Source organism: Drosophila gunungcola, assembly GCF_025200985.1.
Source record: "Drosophila gunungcola strain Sukarami chromosome 3L unlocalized genomic scaffold, Dgunungcola_SK_2 000005F, whole genome shotgun sequence".
In the NCBI taxonomy this organism is placed as follows: domain Eukaryota; kingdom Metazoa; phylum Arthropoda; class Insecta; order Diptera; family Drosophilidae; genus Drosophila; species Drosophila gunungcola.
The window spans coordinates 5222463-5239409 of NW_026453180.1; the positions used below are offsets into that span (position 1 = coordinate 5222463).

A 16947-nucleotide genomic window follows, 5' to 3' on the forward strand; every position below is an offset into this window, starting at 1 on the left:
TTACTTCATTAAAATTTGCATGGTAAACTTTGAATTTCAATTGCTGAAAATATTCTTTAAGGGGTAGTTGTATTATTACGATCTCGAGGCAATCTAGCCGAGTCGGACAAAGGAGTCGGTAAATGTCGTGGTATTCAACAGGAGCACTCCGGGAGCGACATATTGGCAAAAATGTTTATTTACAGCCCAGAAATGAACAAGGACCAGGGCTCTGGGAGGCGGAATGCAACCCCAAAATCCGCCACCCAAGAAAACCAGAATCCAGTGAACGCAGCCAGACGCATATTGTCATTGTCAGGAGAGGCAGACGCAGACAACGTCGAACAATTCGAGCAATTTCACTTGAAAAATTTGCGACGTTTAGCGCCCGATTGCCACAAATCAAAGCGACATTACCCAGCGTACTCCTCCAACCCAAAACCTCTCTCCTACCCCACTCCGTTTTTCAGCAGCCAGCAATTTTAGATAAATAAAAAATCCCAAGAAATCCCAAAAGCAATGGAAGCAACATATGCCCGCCAAATCAAAAGCAGACAAAACAAACAAAGACCAAAGGACAGACAGTTGAACGCAGTGAGAGTGAGACAAAGACCAAGAAGGACGAAGTCGGCGACGAAGACAAAGACGCAGACAAGTCGCAGCCGAAAATGCTTCAACTAAAACGTAAAAAAAGCCCAAATCTTTTTCAGAGAAAGGAAAAGTTTAAGAAGGGGGAGGGCTGCTAAAGCTGCTTGGCCTAGAGATGATACACAGACCGATAAACGATAGAAAAAGTCAACAAATTTAACGATTATCTAGATAACTTAAATAGGTTAGTTTAAGAATTGTTTACTGTATATAGTTTTAGATCTGGAAAATTATATACTTTTTTACGAGACCTAAAAAGCAAAATCTGCATAAAAAAATGTCTTTTAAAGTCCGTGGATGAATTGATAAAAAACTAATCGCGTGAAAGGGAGGCACCTGGGACCGAGGCGGTGGTCGGGAATAGAGCAGTAGGAGCGGTGTTTTCCGCGTCTGCAGCTGTCGGCAAACGGGACGAAAGTCGATAGCTGCCTCACTTCTTCGGTGCGTAAACGTAGACATAGCAGACGACAGTATTCCACTTCCACTCCAAGTAATTTTTGTGGTACGGAGTAGGAGAGCGGAGACTTTTGCCAGACGAAAGCCACGAAATGATTGCCCTTCTGTTCCGGCCTCCAGTCCCTTGCAAAAATTTACGCGTCTCTGAACTTTGACCCTCAGACGATGCTGTTGCTTGCTCTGCGACTATGACTGTGACCTTTGTGGCCCTTCCCGTTGCCGCCCACCTCGCACATCAAATTTTATGGCGCCTGTTTTGTTGTTGGCTTTGTTTGGCAGTTTTTTTATGCGAAATTAATTTAGAAAACTTTTCTCGGAACTGAAACATACCCACTCAACAAGGAACGAAACGCAATTCACGTTTCTGGTGAAAAGGGGAGTGCCACTTATGGGGTTAGTATTTGCTTTAGAGAAAAAGTTCCTAAAGGTCAAAGTTCACATGCAGCGTGTACAAGGCCAAAACAAACACAAAAAAAAAATATATATATACTGATAACCTTGTATATATATATTTCTCGATGTCTAGAGCCAATTTTTTATTGCCAACGGCTCAATGCGATCCTTACTCATGTCCTAAACCCGCCTTTTGATAGTTAACTTCGTAGTAAAAACTTGTATCTCCCTTTAAAGGTAGCGAACATAAATATTTATGGTCAAGATCTTCGTTTTAAGGCCTCTGACGCTCATATTTTGGGTTTTCCCGCAGAAATCTCGAATTCCATGGATGTTTTGAGTCGACTATACTTTGGTGATGCTAAGGAAGAACTTTGAATTTGTTTATTTCGCTTATTAACTCATCTGCTCCAGGGTCTCTCCTCGTGGGTTAACAACCTTCTTAGTCATGCCTTTGCAGTGTGATCCACCAGCGAATGTCTGGAATTCCCCCATTTGACGACCGCGCACCACAACAACCTCTCCTCTTTCCCTCGAAAATTCCATCCCCACCCAATCTGACCGCATCCTGATAGCAATAAAAAGGTGGCATCTGTTAGATATAAAACCATCAACACGAGACGCGATTATTCACCTTCTTCTGCGCCCTGTCGTGGAAGATTCTTCTGGTGGTGCATCGAACTCTAATTCTACGGACCCTCTGTCTGTCTCCCTCTCCTTCTACGTCCTACACCCGTTTCACTTGCACCCCAACTTCGGGCATGTGTATCGCAAAAGAACAACAATAATTACGCCTCAGCTAGATCAGAGTCCGCGAAGAATTCTTCTGCTTCTTTGCTTTTTTTCGCACATGTTTTGCCGGTCGGCGGAAAGAGATGGCGCTAGGGGGTGGGACGGAGACGGGGCGACTGGGAACGTGGGAAGGCGCACAGGCGCATAAAAAAACCCCAAGCCGCAGACAGTGCAAAAACAACAACAAGCTAGAGACTGGATTCGGGGGGGAGAGGGGCGAAGAGCTAGGAACAGAAGACCTAAGGCAGAGGTCCAAATACAGAACCAAGTGGAAAATGGAATGGAATCGAATCGAAGCGCAGTTAAATGAAATTTGCTCACTGCGCCGCGTGTTTATGTGTTTGTTTTTGTGTCTGGGCAACAACACACATACTCACAAACAATGATAAACGGGGTGAATGGACGCAAGGTGACGTCGCAGTCGACGCCACTGCTTCTTCCTTTGACTTGGCAAATTTGCGCGCCAAAACAATTCCTTTTTTGCTACCCTTTTTAAAGCGAAGGTGCATTTGATTTACACTCCAGCTTTCGATTTTGTCAAACAGACCAAACAGTGCAAATCCAAACTATTTTATATAAACAGGTTTAACATGTAATTAAATAATTAACTTCTAATTCAGTTACTATTAACTTCTAGTTAAGTCAAAAATCAATTTTTTAATGGAAATCTGTTAGTTGCTGTACATTGACTTTTCCTTAAAATACTATAATTTTACAAGGAATTTATTCAAGACAACTTAACGCGCCAAAAGCTTTCCCGCCTTGACTTTATATTTTGATGTTGACCAGACTACACACCACATATACCATAATCAAGGGGAGAGCGAAACAGAGAGCCCCAAAAAGCCACTTGGCCATGGACGATGCGCCACAATGGGCGTGGCACTCGGCGGAGCGTCGGGGAGCGAGAATCGAGAGTCAAGAGTCGAGGAACAGAAACAGGAGCAGAGAAACCATCCAGAGAAGTTTTGGTTTCGGCTTTGGTTCAATTCAGTTCATTTCGTTTCGTTTCACCTCTGCTGCTGTCGGCTCGCTTGCTCCCCTTTTGGGTATTTGTCTTTGACTGTTTTGCTTTGATCCCCTTATTCTGTCTGGGGCATATTCGTTTTGTTTTTGCGCTCATTGCCATTGCATTGCTTTTCGCCCGCTATTCGCTGTTCCCTTTTCCCGTTCCCAGATCTCTGCCCCTTTCCCGTGTTCCATACACTGAAACAAAATATTTTCTTTTTTTTTTTACCTGCTAAGAGAATGTTAATTCGATCTTTATAGAAATATGTAAGCTATTTAATTTTAATATTAGCAAATCAAAACTAACTAAAATAAACATAACTAATGTACTCTGCTCGTTTGTTACCAACGCTTGTCTAGTACAGCCTTTTAAATTATTTTGCGTAGAAGTTTTTATCCCTCTTTTCTTTCCTGAAATTGTCACTACTTTTTAACCCCATGAGAATCTAAAATTGGTATTTTTAAAAATGTTTGAAACTAGCAAATTAAAACTCTTATTAACCAAAAACAAAATTTGGCCAACATGGGTAATCTCACGTGGAAAACTCTCATGTTAGGTTGTTTTTTTATCCTGTATCCCCGTTCTAAAAAAAATTCTTGCGTTCCCTGCCCTTTTCCTCTGTTCCACGCTTCATGTAATGGCCCATCGTTCTCGTTATTCCCATTGTCGTTTGTTGGCTTTGTTTACAAGCATTTGATGGACCACTAACACCGCACTTTCTGAAGTAAACTTACAGATACACAAGCGCACACAGATACTAATACTGAGACCCAGAATGCGCGGGATTTTCTTTCAGTTTTCCCTTTTTGCCATGGTGCGAATTATGAGGGAGCCCCGAGAGGGAGAAAGAAAAACAAATGGCGAGAAAATTGTAATTCTCTTTGCTGGCTGTCATTCACCCACTCCCATCTTAGTCATTTCCATTACCATTGGGTTGGTTTCTTTATTTTTTTTATTAGTTGTACTTTATTGAATTCGCCGATTGAATGAATTGGTCAATGAGCTGCCCGCCGAAGACGTGCGGATGATGAGCAGAAAATTGATGGGGGATTTCCACGCTTTCTCATGCCATTTTGCTAGAACCCTCGAACTCTTATCCCTCTTTTCGAGTGCAGTGTCGTGGAAATGGGGCGTGAGTGGTGCCCAAAGTGGCGTAGAGGAAATGCCAAAATGATGGCATTTAGTTGGTGTACCAACATGGCACTAGAGTTAGTTGGGGTTAACTCGAGCACTTTAGTTGGGGTATCCCAAAAGACGTTTAGCAAGCTGATTGTTTAAGAAACTGTTTACTATATTATTATATCTTTTGTAGTCATTATTGAACTTTAAACATTTAAACAGTTGTGATAAGAAAGATAACAGATTTAGGTTAAAAATTGCTTAGTTTTTTATTGCTTAAAGTCCAAAATCACTTTTAAAAACCAGTGCCCCAACATAACCCCTATACTATCCCAAACAAAGTAGCCTAAATTTACGAACAGCACAGACCATCATCTGAATCTGAGCTAGAGTCCGAGAAGAAGCATCCTTGACAGGATTCTCCATCCGAGTGGGTTGGGCATGTAAATGAAAACGTCGACTGAAGGGCAGTGAAGAAGTAACTTTGCTCGACTTCTGTAAGCTCCATTTCAATATCTCTGTACTGCCTGGGAGATCCAAAGTTCTGCAGTTGAATGGCTCGATTGACCAGGCTCCTCAAACGGATGTCCCCTTGATCCTGACAGGCCCTCAGTCGCTTGTACTCCTGCTTGTCCTCGTAGGTCTTGCATTTTTTGTTCATCAATTGACAAGACTTTGCTTTCAGCTCTTGTATGACCAAGTTCTGAGTGTCGATCTCCTTGACCACCTCTAGATATTCCTGGTAAATTGCCTGCTCTTCCTCGTCTTCCTCCGCGCTTTCGTCCAAAAGTTCAAAGAGATCCTTTTCTTCTTCTTCAGACTCCTGTTCTTCCTCAACCTGCTCCTCGTCACCATCTTCGCCTTCTCCGTTAAGATCCTCTTCAGCTTCATTTCCATTATTTGGGTCATCTACTGTCTCTGGAGGAGCTTCCTCTTCCTCCACATCAGCCATTTGATTGGGTTTAGAGGGTTAATAATATTATTTGAACTTAAAAGTTCAGAAACTACATAGTCGAAAACCAATTTTGACGTAAAACTCAGTAAAACTAAACCCGTCTTGAACCATTTCAACCTGTATTACTACCGGCAGTCAAAGCGCAGTTTCGATGCTCCACACAACATCTTCTCTAGCACGCCATTTTCTCCAGCCCTTAATGCACGCATTTCCGTTTCCCCTATCGCTCGTCCCTTTTTTTGTTCTTTTGCCATCACGAATTTTATGTTTTATTGCAGCTGTTGCGCTGTCAACGCCCCTTCCTCTGCCCTTCGCCTCGCTGATTCACGCTTTTATTGGCACAGTGATTTCTGGTGGCTGAATCCGGCGGATTACGCTTCAAGGCTCACCACTCGCCCGCTCCTTGGCACTCGCATTAATCATAAAAATGCTATGCCCCAACTACAGAATGCAGTTTAATTTGGCATGAAGTGCAGTTCGCAGCAGGGTCGCCTCATCGTTCTATCGGTAGTTAAGCGGTTTATAACCGATAACAACCTGTAAGCCAGGGCGCGCATTTGATGACTGGATCCAACGACACAAGTTGCTGCTTTTATGGCGTCATATTTTTATGGCCGCAACCATCGTGATGACATCAAACTGGTGCATTGAATGGCATAATGGATGGTTAGATCTGCATGAAATGCAGAATGTGGCTACAAAGATGTCGGCTTTTTTCTTGTATGGCAAGCAAACAATGTATTGCCAAGAAATGCAAATAAAAGGCTGTGCGATCAATAAATTTTTTTATGAGACTTAATTGTTTGTTGTGCATAAATAAAAAGCCTTAATCGGAAGAAATATAAGTTTAAGAATGAAGCCCTTGATACTTTCCCTAAGCAAATGAATGTATTCTAAGGTCGGTAATAAAATAACGCTCATTATTGTGTTTTTCTGGGCTTAAGAAAATTCCCTTCAACCTATGTGTCTAAAAATATAATTTCTTAATGAATAATCGGAAGTTTCTTCCGATTCAGCTTCCACTTAAGCGCGATTTGAAGTGTGTTTGTGATTTTGCTGGTTAACCTTCCGTTTTTGGTATATTTTTGGCATAGCTCCCGCAGCCATTTACTTCTCGCGTCCCTGAAAATGGCAGTTGGATTAGCAGCCAGCACACATATACACACACACAAAGCCATGGCACAAATTTCCGACCCTTGTTATTCTGGCCAAGGACGAAGTCAGGGGACTGAGCATCATTAGCCTCTGGGCTTCTTCGGCCTTATCACAGTTGAATGCTCTTCGATTCGCTTCATGTCAGATTACGCATACGACACGTTAAACGCTTAAATACAGTGCCGTCCATTGTAAATCAAATAAAAGACACAATTTCATTTACAAAGTTCAGAACAAACATAGGCCCCGCTTCTATCCTGGCACACACATTCATTTATTTTTTTCGGGCTTTTCCTTCTTTTTTCTGGATCCCTTTCAGCCTGTGTGCAAGTTGCATACAAGTTTTTTCCGTTCAGACTTTTGTTTTCTTTTGTCTTGCATTTTTTATCTGTGCTATTGTTGCAACTGAGAAGGGGCTGGTTTTTGTTTATGCCTCTACTGCATAAAATGATTTCATTAAAAAAGTTGTAAACTTTTTCATTTAATTTAACTGCAGCAAACAACATCTTTTGTGCAACCTTTCTTCTTCTGCACTTTTCTTTGCTTTCTGTTCCGACTGCCTTTTTTCACTGGCAACTATATTTTCAGTTAGCATCTGCTGCTAGGATTCAGGCCCAGTCTCATTCTGCCCGCATCCCCTGCAAACCCCGATTATATTTTGGATAGCTTTCAATTAAACTTTTCCATTTCAGTTCATTCTGAATTTAACAATCTGCTTATCCAAGACTTTCCCAGCAGGTTGTGACCAATACAAGCCAAGAGTAAATCGTGATTTGTGACAAAGAGGACTTGCTAAGGACCTCCCATGAATGCAACTGCATTTTTAACTTTTGACCAAATCCTTATAATTGTATCTTTGTTAACAAAGCGGACTAACTGATGAATAATCCTCGAGGACTAGACGAAATATAGAGAAAATATTGTCAAATAAAACTAGGTAGAATTATAATTATGTTTTTAACATCCCATAGCTTTAAAGCGAACCAAAGTTAATGTTCTTCCTGCCTTCCCTAATTTGACATACATCTGATAATTTTCTCATCTAATTCCCATAATTTTTCATGCACCCACACCCTTGGGTATTTGAGGACTCGACTCCAACGGAGCTTGACTTCCTTTTTTGTTATTCTTTTTAATCATCCAACATTCGCAGAACATAATTCAATTGGGGCCACAATAGATGGTTCATGTGTGGGTGTGAGGGCGTGTTGGGACCACCCCCTCCCCGGGCGGTGCCTCATCATGTGGCACGACAACATGTCGTATTAGTAATATTTAAACACAAAAGCTCAGCAAATGTTGACATGCGTTGCTATTAGACGGACGTAGCGATGCATTCTGACACGCACAAGGAATGACTACGAGAGGGCGGGCGCGGAAAAGTAGGCGGGGCAGACCTAAAAGGAAATTAAATTTTCGCACAAAGAAGGTTGAGAGGAAAAAAAACAAAGACGTACGAACACCAATAACAACAACAGTAATAAGCTTCTTAGGAGCTAGCGATGCGAAAGTGAAGAAATGCGTTGTAATTCCACATGATGAGCTGGGGGTTGGCCCACCCCCCGCGGAGAGGAGTTTCTCGTGAGAGGGGAAGGCATTAGGCCACTGTGTAGGTTGCATGTCAGGGAATGCGGTTGCATGTGCCACGAGCAAGACTTCTCATCTCCAGGGGCGACACTCCCGCGCTTGAAAAAACGCCCTGCGACTACTCCACTTGCAAAAAAAGATTTCCATTTTTAACTGATAAGTTAAAAAAACTATGTTTTGGTAAAATAAGTTTTGAGCATGGAATTCGGTTGGCCTTTGATGTGGTTTTGGTAAGATTTTTTTTTTGGAAATTGACTTAAATTTTTTTTATTTTTATCCTGTTTTTGTGAAAATGTAAACTAAATTTTCTAATTTGTACAAATGCTTTTCCGAGTGCTAAAGAGTGTGCTGTGTGTCCATGTGTGTTGTGTATATCTTTCTATGAAATGTGTCATGTTGACAGCGTAGAAATGTCACTCATGCGGCATCGTAATGAGTTTTGCCAACGTCAGCGACATTGCAACAAATTCAGCAACAACAGGAATCCCTTCGCAAGTTGTAACTTCGGTGGCCAAGTGAAACGAGCGAGAGAAAATCATTCATTACATTGTTTTCCCAAAAAGTCAGAGGAAATCATTGGAATATTGAATAACTTTCCTTTGTTAGAGGGTCGCATTAACAACAGAAAATCAAAAGAATTTAAACTGCGTAAGAAAGTACAGCGTATGAGAGAACGAAATAAGTTAAATTTAACTTTATATTTAATTGTTTTCTTATCTTTTGTATCTTAGTTTTATATGTACGGAACTTTTGCAGTTATAACATGTAAAAGCTTTTTTCTCTTAAGGGATTTAACATATAAAGGCATTACTCAATTTCGTGTCTTTTTATTATACATATGACATTTTGTAGTATTCAAAAATATCACGTTTTCCCCGAAACATTAAGAAGACATAATATACAATATTCCTTCGCTAGAGAATTATTGGATAGGGAGCGTTGGCCATACCATGACTGAGAGACAAAAGCCAAAAAAACCCCACAAGAGTATAAGAAGAGGATAAATATGCTGTTGGCCATCAAAAAGTGTTTTGTAAGAGTGGGGGTGGGGTTTTTTTTATCACCGCCCACCTAAACAATGAGCCTTACCAAGCCCTCAGCCACCCACACATATAGTACACAGCATATAGTATGAACGGACGTAGAACGTAACCGTAGACGTAGACGTAAACGTAAACGTAGACCGGAACCGAGAGGAAAGTAGAGAAAAGAGGAAAAAGCAGAGCAACCATGGTAGAATTTCCATTGTAGTAGAATTTCACAATAATTGCAATGCAGTTGCACTACAGAGCACACACACACAAATATAAATATATAGCATATATATGGTAAGTATAGTTGTAGTATGCTCTATATACTTTTGCCTTTTTCGGTCAGAGCGAATCAGAGATATGGAGAGAGTGGGAAGCGAGAGTGAAAGAGAATGCAGCGAGGAAAATATCGATCGATTTTTAAATGAATTTAGGTCACAGCGACCCCACCATCAGTCCCCAACTCTTCAGTCACTTAGCCCCCTTTTCCTGGGGCAACTGCAGTAGCCCCCTGAGGGGCGTGGTGTGCGGAGGGGAGGGGGTTTGCATCTCGTAGATACAGCCGAAATGAAAATGTCAGCTGCCTTGTGCTCACGTAACTTATTTAATTCGAATCAAATAGGGAAAATATATTGAAATGGAGGCGGTTTCCCCGCTCCTTGCATTTTCCTTTTTTGGGAAATGTCTAGGGAGTAGCCTGAGGCTGTCAAGTTCGGGGATGAGAAGTCGGTAGTACCAGGAGGAGTGGGAGGAGCAATACTCGCACGCACTCGGCTTTTCCATGGCCTTGGCTCGACGGAAGGAGGCAACCATAGTGCATTCAAATGGTAAACAGGGAAAAATGTTTAAATTTAGTTAAATTGTACGGGGCTAACTATCTTTTAAATAAGGGGTGCTCAAAATTGCCTTATGGCACTGCATTACTTTGGATTGAAAAAAAACTTTATTCAAATGTTTTTGACTTGCCTTGGTTTATCAGAATCACAAGAAGAAAAGAAACAATGTTTGAGTATAGTTTTTTAAATGTATTTCTACCATAAGGATTACCTGCGATTTTAGACATTAAATATTTGATTTCATAAAGTATTGGAAATCAACTGTTCGTTCTTGGTATAGAAATTCAAAGTGAACCAGAAGTGGGTATTGGATAACTTTTTGAGATATCCACACTAAATTTGGCAGCAGTGTTATTCACATTTCCATCACAAACTTGTCTAGAACTTTTCTCCAAGTGCAGTTTAGCACCCTTGGACCTCCGCCCCCCTGGATTGCCCATGCCAGACACGCGCCATCAACATGTGCATTTTACGGGCCAAAAAGAAAGATGACAAAGGGGAAGCAGGAGAAAGGAGGCGACACATTGTTGGTGTCTTGGGAAAAACCTGATGTATGTGGCTACCCCCGCTGAATGATGATTTCACCCAAACCAACGTTGCAACTAATTTTACGTTTTTATGACACTCGCGCTACGTGATGCGACGGAGCATGGGAACATGGGTTAAATCATAGACAGTCGCCGCCGAGACTAAATTCAATCACGTGTGGCCAATAAAAAATTGAATTCGAATACGGGATCAGTGCAGAGTCGGGTTTAGTTTTTGTTACTTCGAAATATACTCAGGTAAAGCAAGTGAAAGAAGTTGAAATGTTGTCTGCTTGGGAGTGGGAAAACACACAAAAATCGCTGCTTCAGTTATTTAGGCATACCCTGCTCTTCTCTTACAACTTTTGCCCAACTCCCAACTCTTGTAGTTTTGACCTCAAAGGAAACGCCTTCATTTGGGTTTTAAAGCCACCAAAAACCTGAGAAGGTTATGGGAAAACTGGCACCTGTTAAAGCATTAACCAATTCCGTAGCTTATAATTTTTTAATTACGAATTTCCGTATTGATTTTCTGGCGGCAAATGATTTTCCACCAAAACAACGTTTAGCTGTCATTGCATCCCCATCCCATTTGATTCCCATTCTAATTATGCAATATCCTCGAGCAACCCGTAAACTGCACCTGTCACACCTTGAGGCGCCGCCTTCACTGCTGTTTTAAACTGGGTTAACGATAAGTTACAAATGGTGTCAGATCCTAGTTAGAACCTTGCCACTCCCCCCGCCGACCCACCGCCCCGCTGACACATCGGAGGCCAGCTGGGTGCAAGTGCCCCTCCGTGCTCCAGATTCGCTCGTCACTGGGTGCTCGGCGTTCGGTGCTCTTGGCCAGGCCATGATCTACTACCACAGTGGCAGTTTTCACTGCTGCTCGGCTTGGTTTGGCCTCCCTTCCAAGCTGTATCAAAATGCAGTGGGCCAAAAACAAAACAAAACTGTTTTCGGGGATTTGACCAAATTGGGAAATACACTTTCCAAGCTAAAATTATTGGAAAAAAACTCGTGGTTTGATGGTTTTTCCAGTTGTAGTTGTAACAGAGCACAATTTTATGACCATTGTCAACATTAATGTTTTTGAGTATTTTAATTTTAAGAAATACCCAAACTATTGTGAAATATTTACCAATAATGAATATGAACTTAATTCAAGGTAGTACTTCAAAGGCTACTACCCTTCACTTAAATTCAATAAAAAAACTTTTTCAAAACTATTCAATGGCTTCATTTGAATATTGGTTTTTAATTTAAAACATAGCTTTACAAAGCCATATCTTTTCATAGTCTTGGATCTGTTTTGTATACCTTTGAAAACGGGCGGGTCATGGTTAGTTTAAATTTTGTAGGTAGTATTTCAAATGGGACAACTTTAAATAAAGAAGAAACGGTTTGTTTGTAATACTAGTTTTTTAATTTAAAATATAGTTTTATATATAGTTTTATAGTCTTGGTACCCGCTTTGTACAGGGTAATCCTACGCTTACGAGACTAACTACGTTGTACGTTGCAAGTTGCGAACGTGCCTACGAACCAGTTGCACCAATTCCTCTCCCGCTCTCGTACACCCTCTGCCTCTGTCTTGCTCTCCTCGAGAGTATTCGGCTGGGGCAAGCCTAACAGACCTCCAACGCCCGGCCAGACAAAACAGACTGCCCTGACGCCCTACTTTCCGATAACTGACAAGGTTCGGCCTTGATGTTCAGCAGTGACCCGCTTTTGTCAATGGCGCTCTCTGTTTTGTCTTTTGATTTCTGCAAAATGCTTCATTTGTCAGAAATTTTGAAGGCATTGCAAAAACCAAGGATAGCAAGTCACCCAAAGAATATCTTAGCAGAGTCCTGCAAAGACTTCCCTTTACCGGGTAATTTGTTTAATTTTGGCCCGCAGAAATCTAGGTCAAACCGCAACTCTCGACGGAAGTTTGACAAAACAAATCGAAATGGATTTCGATTTGCTGTGCACTAATCCTTCCCCATTCAGTGAATCAGTCCCCGCAGTTGCTGATTCATTGGGGCAACAAAAGAGAAACTTCCAGCACGAATAATAAAATTAATTTCAACTCTAGCCGCAGACAAACTTCGTTAGCCGCCGGAAACCTCTTCCTCCGCTTCTTCGGGGGCATTGGTTTTAGTCGGCTTGTTCTCTGGTGAATCTTGCGGCAGGTCGCAAAAATTCAGACGCAGCCACATTGCCAGACGATGACTTCAGTGGGGTCTTTAAACCAGCGAGGGATACTGGCAGGGATCGTGGGGTTTAAATACTCAGTAGTGACTCACGAACTTGTAATAAAAAATACACTATTAAAGTGCATTAGAATTCCTTTATCGTGTTAAGCGGACTTTCCTCTCTAATGATCTCTTTTTTGAACTGGCATATTTCATTAGACATTTGCATTCAACAAATTCCGGATGTTAGTGTGGTAGATACATATATACATGTATGTACATTTTTACCGACTTTCAATCTCAAGTAGTAATTCTAAATAAATAAACAACTATCGCATCACTTCCATCCCTAAATTATATTGAACTTACTTAAACTGCGCTTCGTTTTGAGGCGTCGCTTATGGCGACCAAAAGAAAAACGCATCGTTGAACAGAGTTCGAGGGGGAAAGCCAGAAAAAATAGAAAAGACTTTTTTAACCAGTTGGAGGAGCCCTTATTGTTCCGTTACTTGCCTCCAACTTTAAAGCAACAAGAATTACCAATAAACACCCATTTTCTCAAGCTTAAGTCTATAAAAAATCCCTCTAAAACTACCTCGTAAATTTGATCTATGTTCAGTTGATATTCAATCTGACTTACCTACAAAGAAATTTTTGCTTTCTTTTCGCACAATTACCTTAATTTCCACCCTCTCTTTTACCCAGTAAATAACATGCTTGATTATCTAATTTCTGGGACATCTCAATAAGCATCCCTCATCCTGCTGGCAGTAATGTCCTCGACTGCAGGGAATGCATTTTGGCATTGACTGTCTGACGACAGCCCACAGTGCGTATGAGTAATAACCAAAGACAGCAGAGCACAGTAACAAAGTTCAAGAGGCTGTCTGGGCAGCCAAAAGGCGGGCGGATAGGGCAGCAGATTGGAGCTGTCATGAAGTAAATGTAACGTCGCCAAGCGCCAACGCCAACGCCATCGACCATTTACCATCTTCATCATCATCCACATCATCATTGTTGTTGCTTTTCCATGGCGGTAGAGCCATTTGTTTACCCTGTAATTTTGTTGGCAGTATTATAGGCATAATTATAGGAAAATAAATCGTAGAACACATCATACTCAAATAAAAGAGATTCGGCAAACGTCACTAAGCTGAAGAAGATATGCCCAACTAATATAATAAAAAAAATCGTTCTAATTGTCGAAAATTGGAGTCTTGCATTACAGGGCAGGATATATTCAAAGTCGTTACCTTTTCCCTTCCGATAGCTGATTTTCTTTGTTTCATTTTTTAGGAAACGATGAAATTTCGAGAAGAGTGCGCGAAAAGGGGATCGGCGAAAGTAAATAGTAACATGTGCATTACTTGGCATTCATCTCGGGCCTGAGCACACTCCACCCTAAAGCCCCAACCAAGACCCACTCCATCCCGCTTCGTCTCCATCTGTTCCACATTTAACGAGAATAATTGCAGCGACAGTTTGGCGCTACTGCACTTACCCCGGCTGTAGAAGTCAGGCAGTAACATAACCCCCTCCTCGCGATAGCGAAAAGTCTTTGAATGTCTTTGATGAAATATTGAAATTGTTGGATGCTGTTGTCGGGTTACTCAGATGTTCGGAATACTTTGGGGTCCGGCCAACATTGAATCACAACTGGGGGACTGCACTGGAGGGGCCAAGGGGTCAAGGGATCTGGTCTGTCACTTGGTGTCCACTGGATGGTCCAAACTTTTAGCCCGGCTTGTTGTGCTTGTTTCGGCGTGAAGTGGATCGTTATAAATTGCTCAATTTTAGGACAGCAAAGAAAATGCATTTTTAGTGTAAATAAATAATGACCCAAACCGGATTCAGCTTGACCAAGCAGACTGCAAAGGATTCGCAGTGGCCAATCCCTTCTGCATTTTTGCCTTTCTCTACATTAACTTGTGATATATTGGCAATGACATCTAAACAGGAATTGCGCTTGAAATGCTGCAAATGGTCGAGAGAATGGCCAGTCTTGACGTCAGCTAATTGGAGGCTGGCCGAAAAAAATGGGAAAACCGAATTGCGGATTTATTTACTGTGAATGCGAGGTTTTTTTGTAAACATTTCTCATAGCTTAAAACTCTTTTGGAGTAAAGCAAGAAATTCTAAAAACAAAATAAGTTTCGGTCTCAGATTAACTTAAGCTTATGACTCTTCTCGGAAACTATTTCAAACCGCTGCTGTCAAACCAAATTTCATTAAATTTTGACTGATTCAGAGCTTATTTTAGTTTACTTATCCCAACCAAATTGCCGCATAAGAGCGGAATGCAAATATTTTCATTGATTTGATGATGATTTCCCCCACTTTTAAACTTATCAGTCTTTTAGAGAGATTAAACTATATAGGAGTTTCAAGGAGTTTTCAAATAAAAAGATTGTTTAGAAATTTTAAATCTATTGGCGATTTTCTCCTGATGGCCGTATTTTATAGTTGGCAATTAGCCGGTATCTTCAAGTTAAATTGCTTTGAGGTTGTGTTTTGTGGTTGACTCTTTCATCATTTCCCCTGCCAGTTTTTATTTTATTTGTATGTGTACATTTATTGCCGCATTTGTTGTTGTTTTCATTCAGCATTACGAAACTGTTTCGGTTTCTGTTTTGCTTTGAATTGCAACGTTAAAAGCGTTGCAAGTAAATGCCTTTGTCTTCTTCTTCGACTTTACTTGTTTTTGTTGCCGGATGCAGAGAGGGAAAATCTTGTATTTTCTAACAATAACAGGACCAAAATCGAACTAGATATGATTAACTAAATGGTTAAAATATCATATTTAAAAAATCAATTTTTATTTTAATGTAATATAACCTGAGTTGGCAGTAAAAAAAAATAACAGTTTGGGTCAGAGATTTGACAACATTTGTGTCCACCATTGGTTAAAAAAAAAAGTATAATTTTTATAATTGTAGTCTTTCTTTGAATGTAAATATATATTAAATTGAAACTATTCTTAAACATATCACATAATTCTCTATGTGTTGCGGTTGTTTTTGGTGTTATTGCTGATGGTGCCGTTTCTTGTTTCCATTTTTCATGCAGCCAACGCTCTCTCAACGTCGTCGTTTTCATTTTTGCCTTTTTGGGGAATGCTGTTTTTTATTTATGTGCTCTCTTTTTTTTATTATTTTGCTGTGCAACAACGCCAGAGTCCAAAGTCCATAAAGCATCACGTTGTCGTTTTGTTGGTGCTAGTGCTTCTTCTTTGACGCTTTGCTTTTGTTGTTTTGGTTTGAATTTTTTACTGAAAGTGGCTGAGCCACAAGCCAAGGTGAAGCTCTTCTTTTTCCCTCGATAAAGTCGAGGTGAATAGGGTAGAGCGGAGAGAGGGGTGGTGCGGTTGGGTTTTGCACACAAGACTAACGCCGCAAAACGTGCAACAATAACAACAGCAGCAATAATAATACGTAAAAATAAAAACAAAACAAAAACAAAAATAAACGGAAAATAAAATACGAAAAATGAGTTAAGAGAAACGGACGTTCATATGGCCAAAGCTCTTGAGCTCTTTGGGTATTCTTGGTGTTGTTGTCTTTTATCGCCTCTTCTTCTGCAAGTTTGGCGCTTCTGAAACGTTTTCACATGTGCAAATTTTAAGCGACCGTTTCCCTTTCCTATTTAAGCTGTACCATTAAAAAAAAAAAAAAAAAACCGATGCAGCCAGGGTTGCAGCACAAAGCGAATATATTTCAAACCTATTATTTTTACTTTTAAAATAAAATCTTTTATGATTTATTTCTCTCTTTAAGACTTACATTAACTAAAAAAAATTCAGTTAAAAAAAAAAATTGATTAACAAAATTTTTTTTATAACGTGTTGCTACAAATTTTTATATGTTTCTCTTATATCTGGCTGAGCTCAAGCTCACTAAAAACACGACTTTCATTTCACTTGCTGGTTACTTAAAACTTACATGAATGAGACTTCCCATTCCCCCCATAGCTTTCCATCCCTGAAACCTGAAACTGTTATGCCTCTCAGCATTTTTGGATTAATTGTTTGCAGCATTTTCCTGTACCCACCGTTATACCTTCGTGTCCCTACTGCCAAAAACAATTTATCCAAAACGGGAGGACTGAGTCAGAGACAAGTGGGTTTTGACTGGAACCAAGAAACCCAAGGCTTTATGCCCTCTTTTCTCAGCGTTTCCCCGGAGGTTCATTGATTTTGCACAAGTGCTAAACTGACCCTCGCATGTTGCCTTGACCGACGCCAGGCGATTTCTGTTTGCACATGCAAATCACGAGTCCAC

At 40.7% G+C, this 16947-nt stretch overlaps 2 protein-coding genes across 12 annotated transcripts in view; both read right to left on the reverse strand.

Annotated features, from left to right (window-relative positions):
* LOC128259048 (uncharacterized) overlaps positions 1 to 16947 on the reverse strand; it is a 367779-nt gene that overhangs the window by 314396 nt on the left and 36436 nt on the right. Inside the window, exon 3 of one of the 11 annotated variants that reach the window (XM_052991180.1) lies at positions 13588 to 13725. The exons of the other annotated variants lie outside the window; for them this stretch is intronic. Within the exon in view, the coding sequence (XP_052847140.1) occupies positions 13603 to 13725 (123 nt within the window). The 3' untranslated portion in view covers positions 13588 to 13602. Of the gene's footprint in view, positions 1 to 13587; positions 13726 to 16947 lie in introns of those variants that run through there. 11 annotated transcript variants of the gene reach the window in all.
* LOC128259047 (uncharacterized) lies at positions 4659 to 5437 on the reverse strand. Its single transcript, XM_052991165.1, has one exon. The coding sequence runs from the start codon at positions 5346 to 5348 to the stop codon at positions 4749 to 4751; it is 600 nt and encodes a 199-aa protein (XP_052847125.1). The 5' UTR covers positions 5349 to 5437; the 3' UTR covers positions 4659 to 4748.

Coding starts and splice junctions, on each gene's coding strand:
- LOC128259047 (XM_052991165.1), bottom strand. CDS start 5,348: ATGGCTGATGTGGAGGAAGAGGAAGCTCCTCCAGAGACAGTAGATGAC.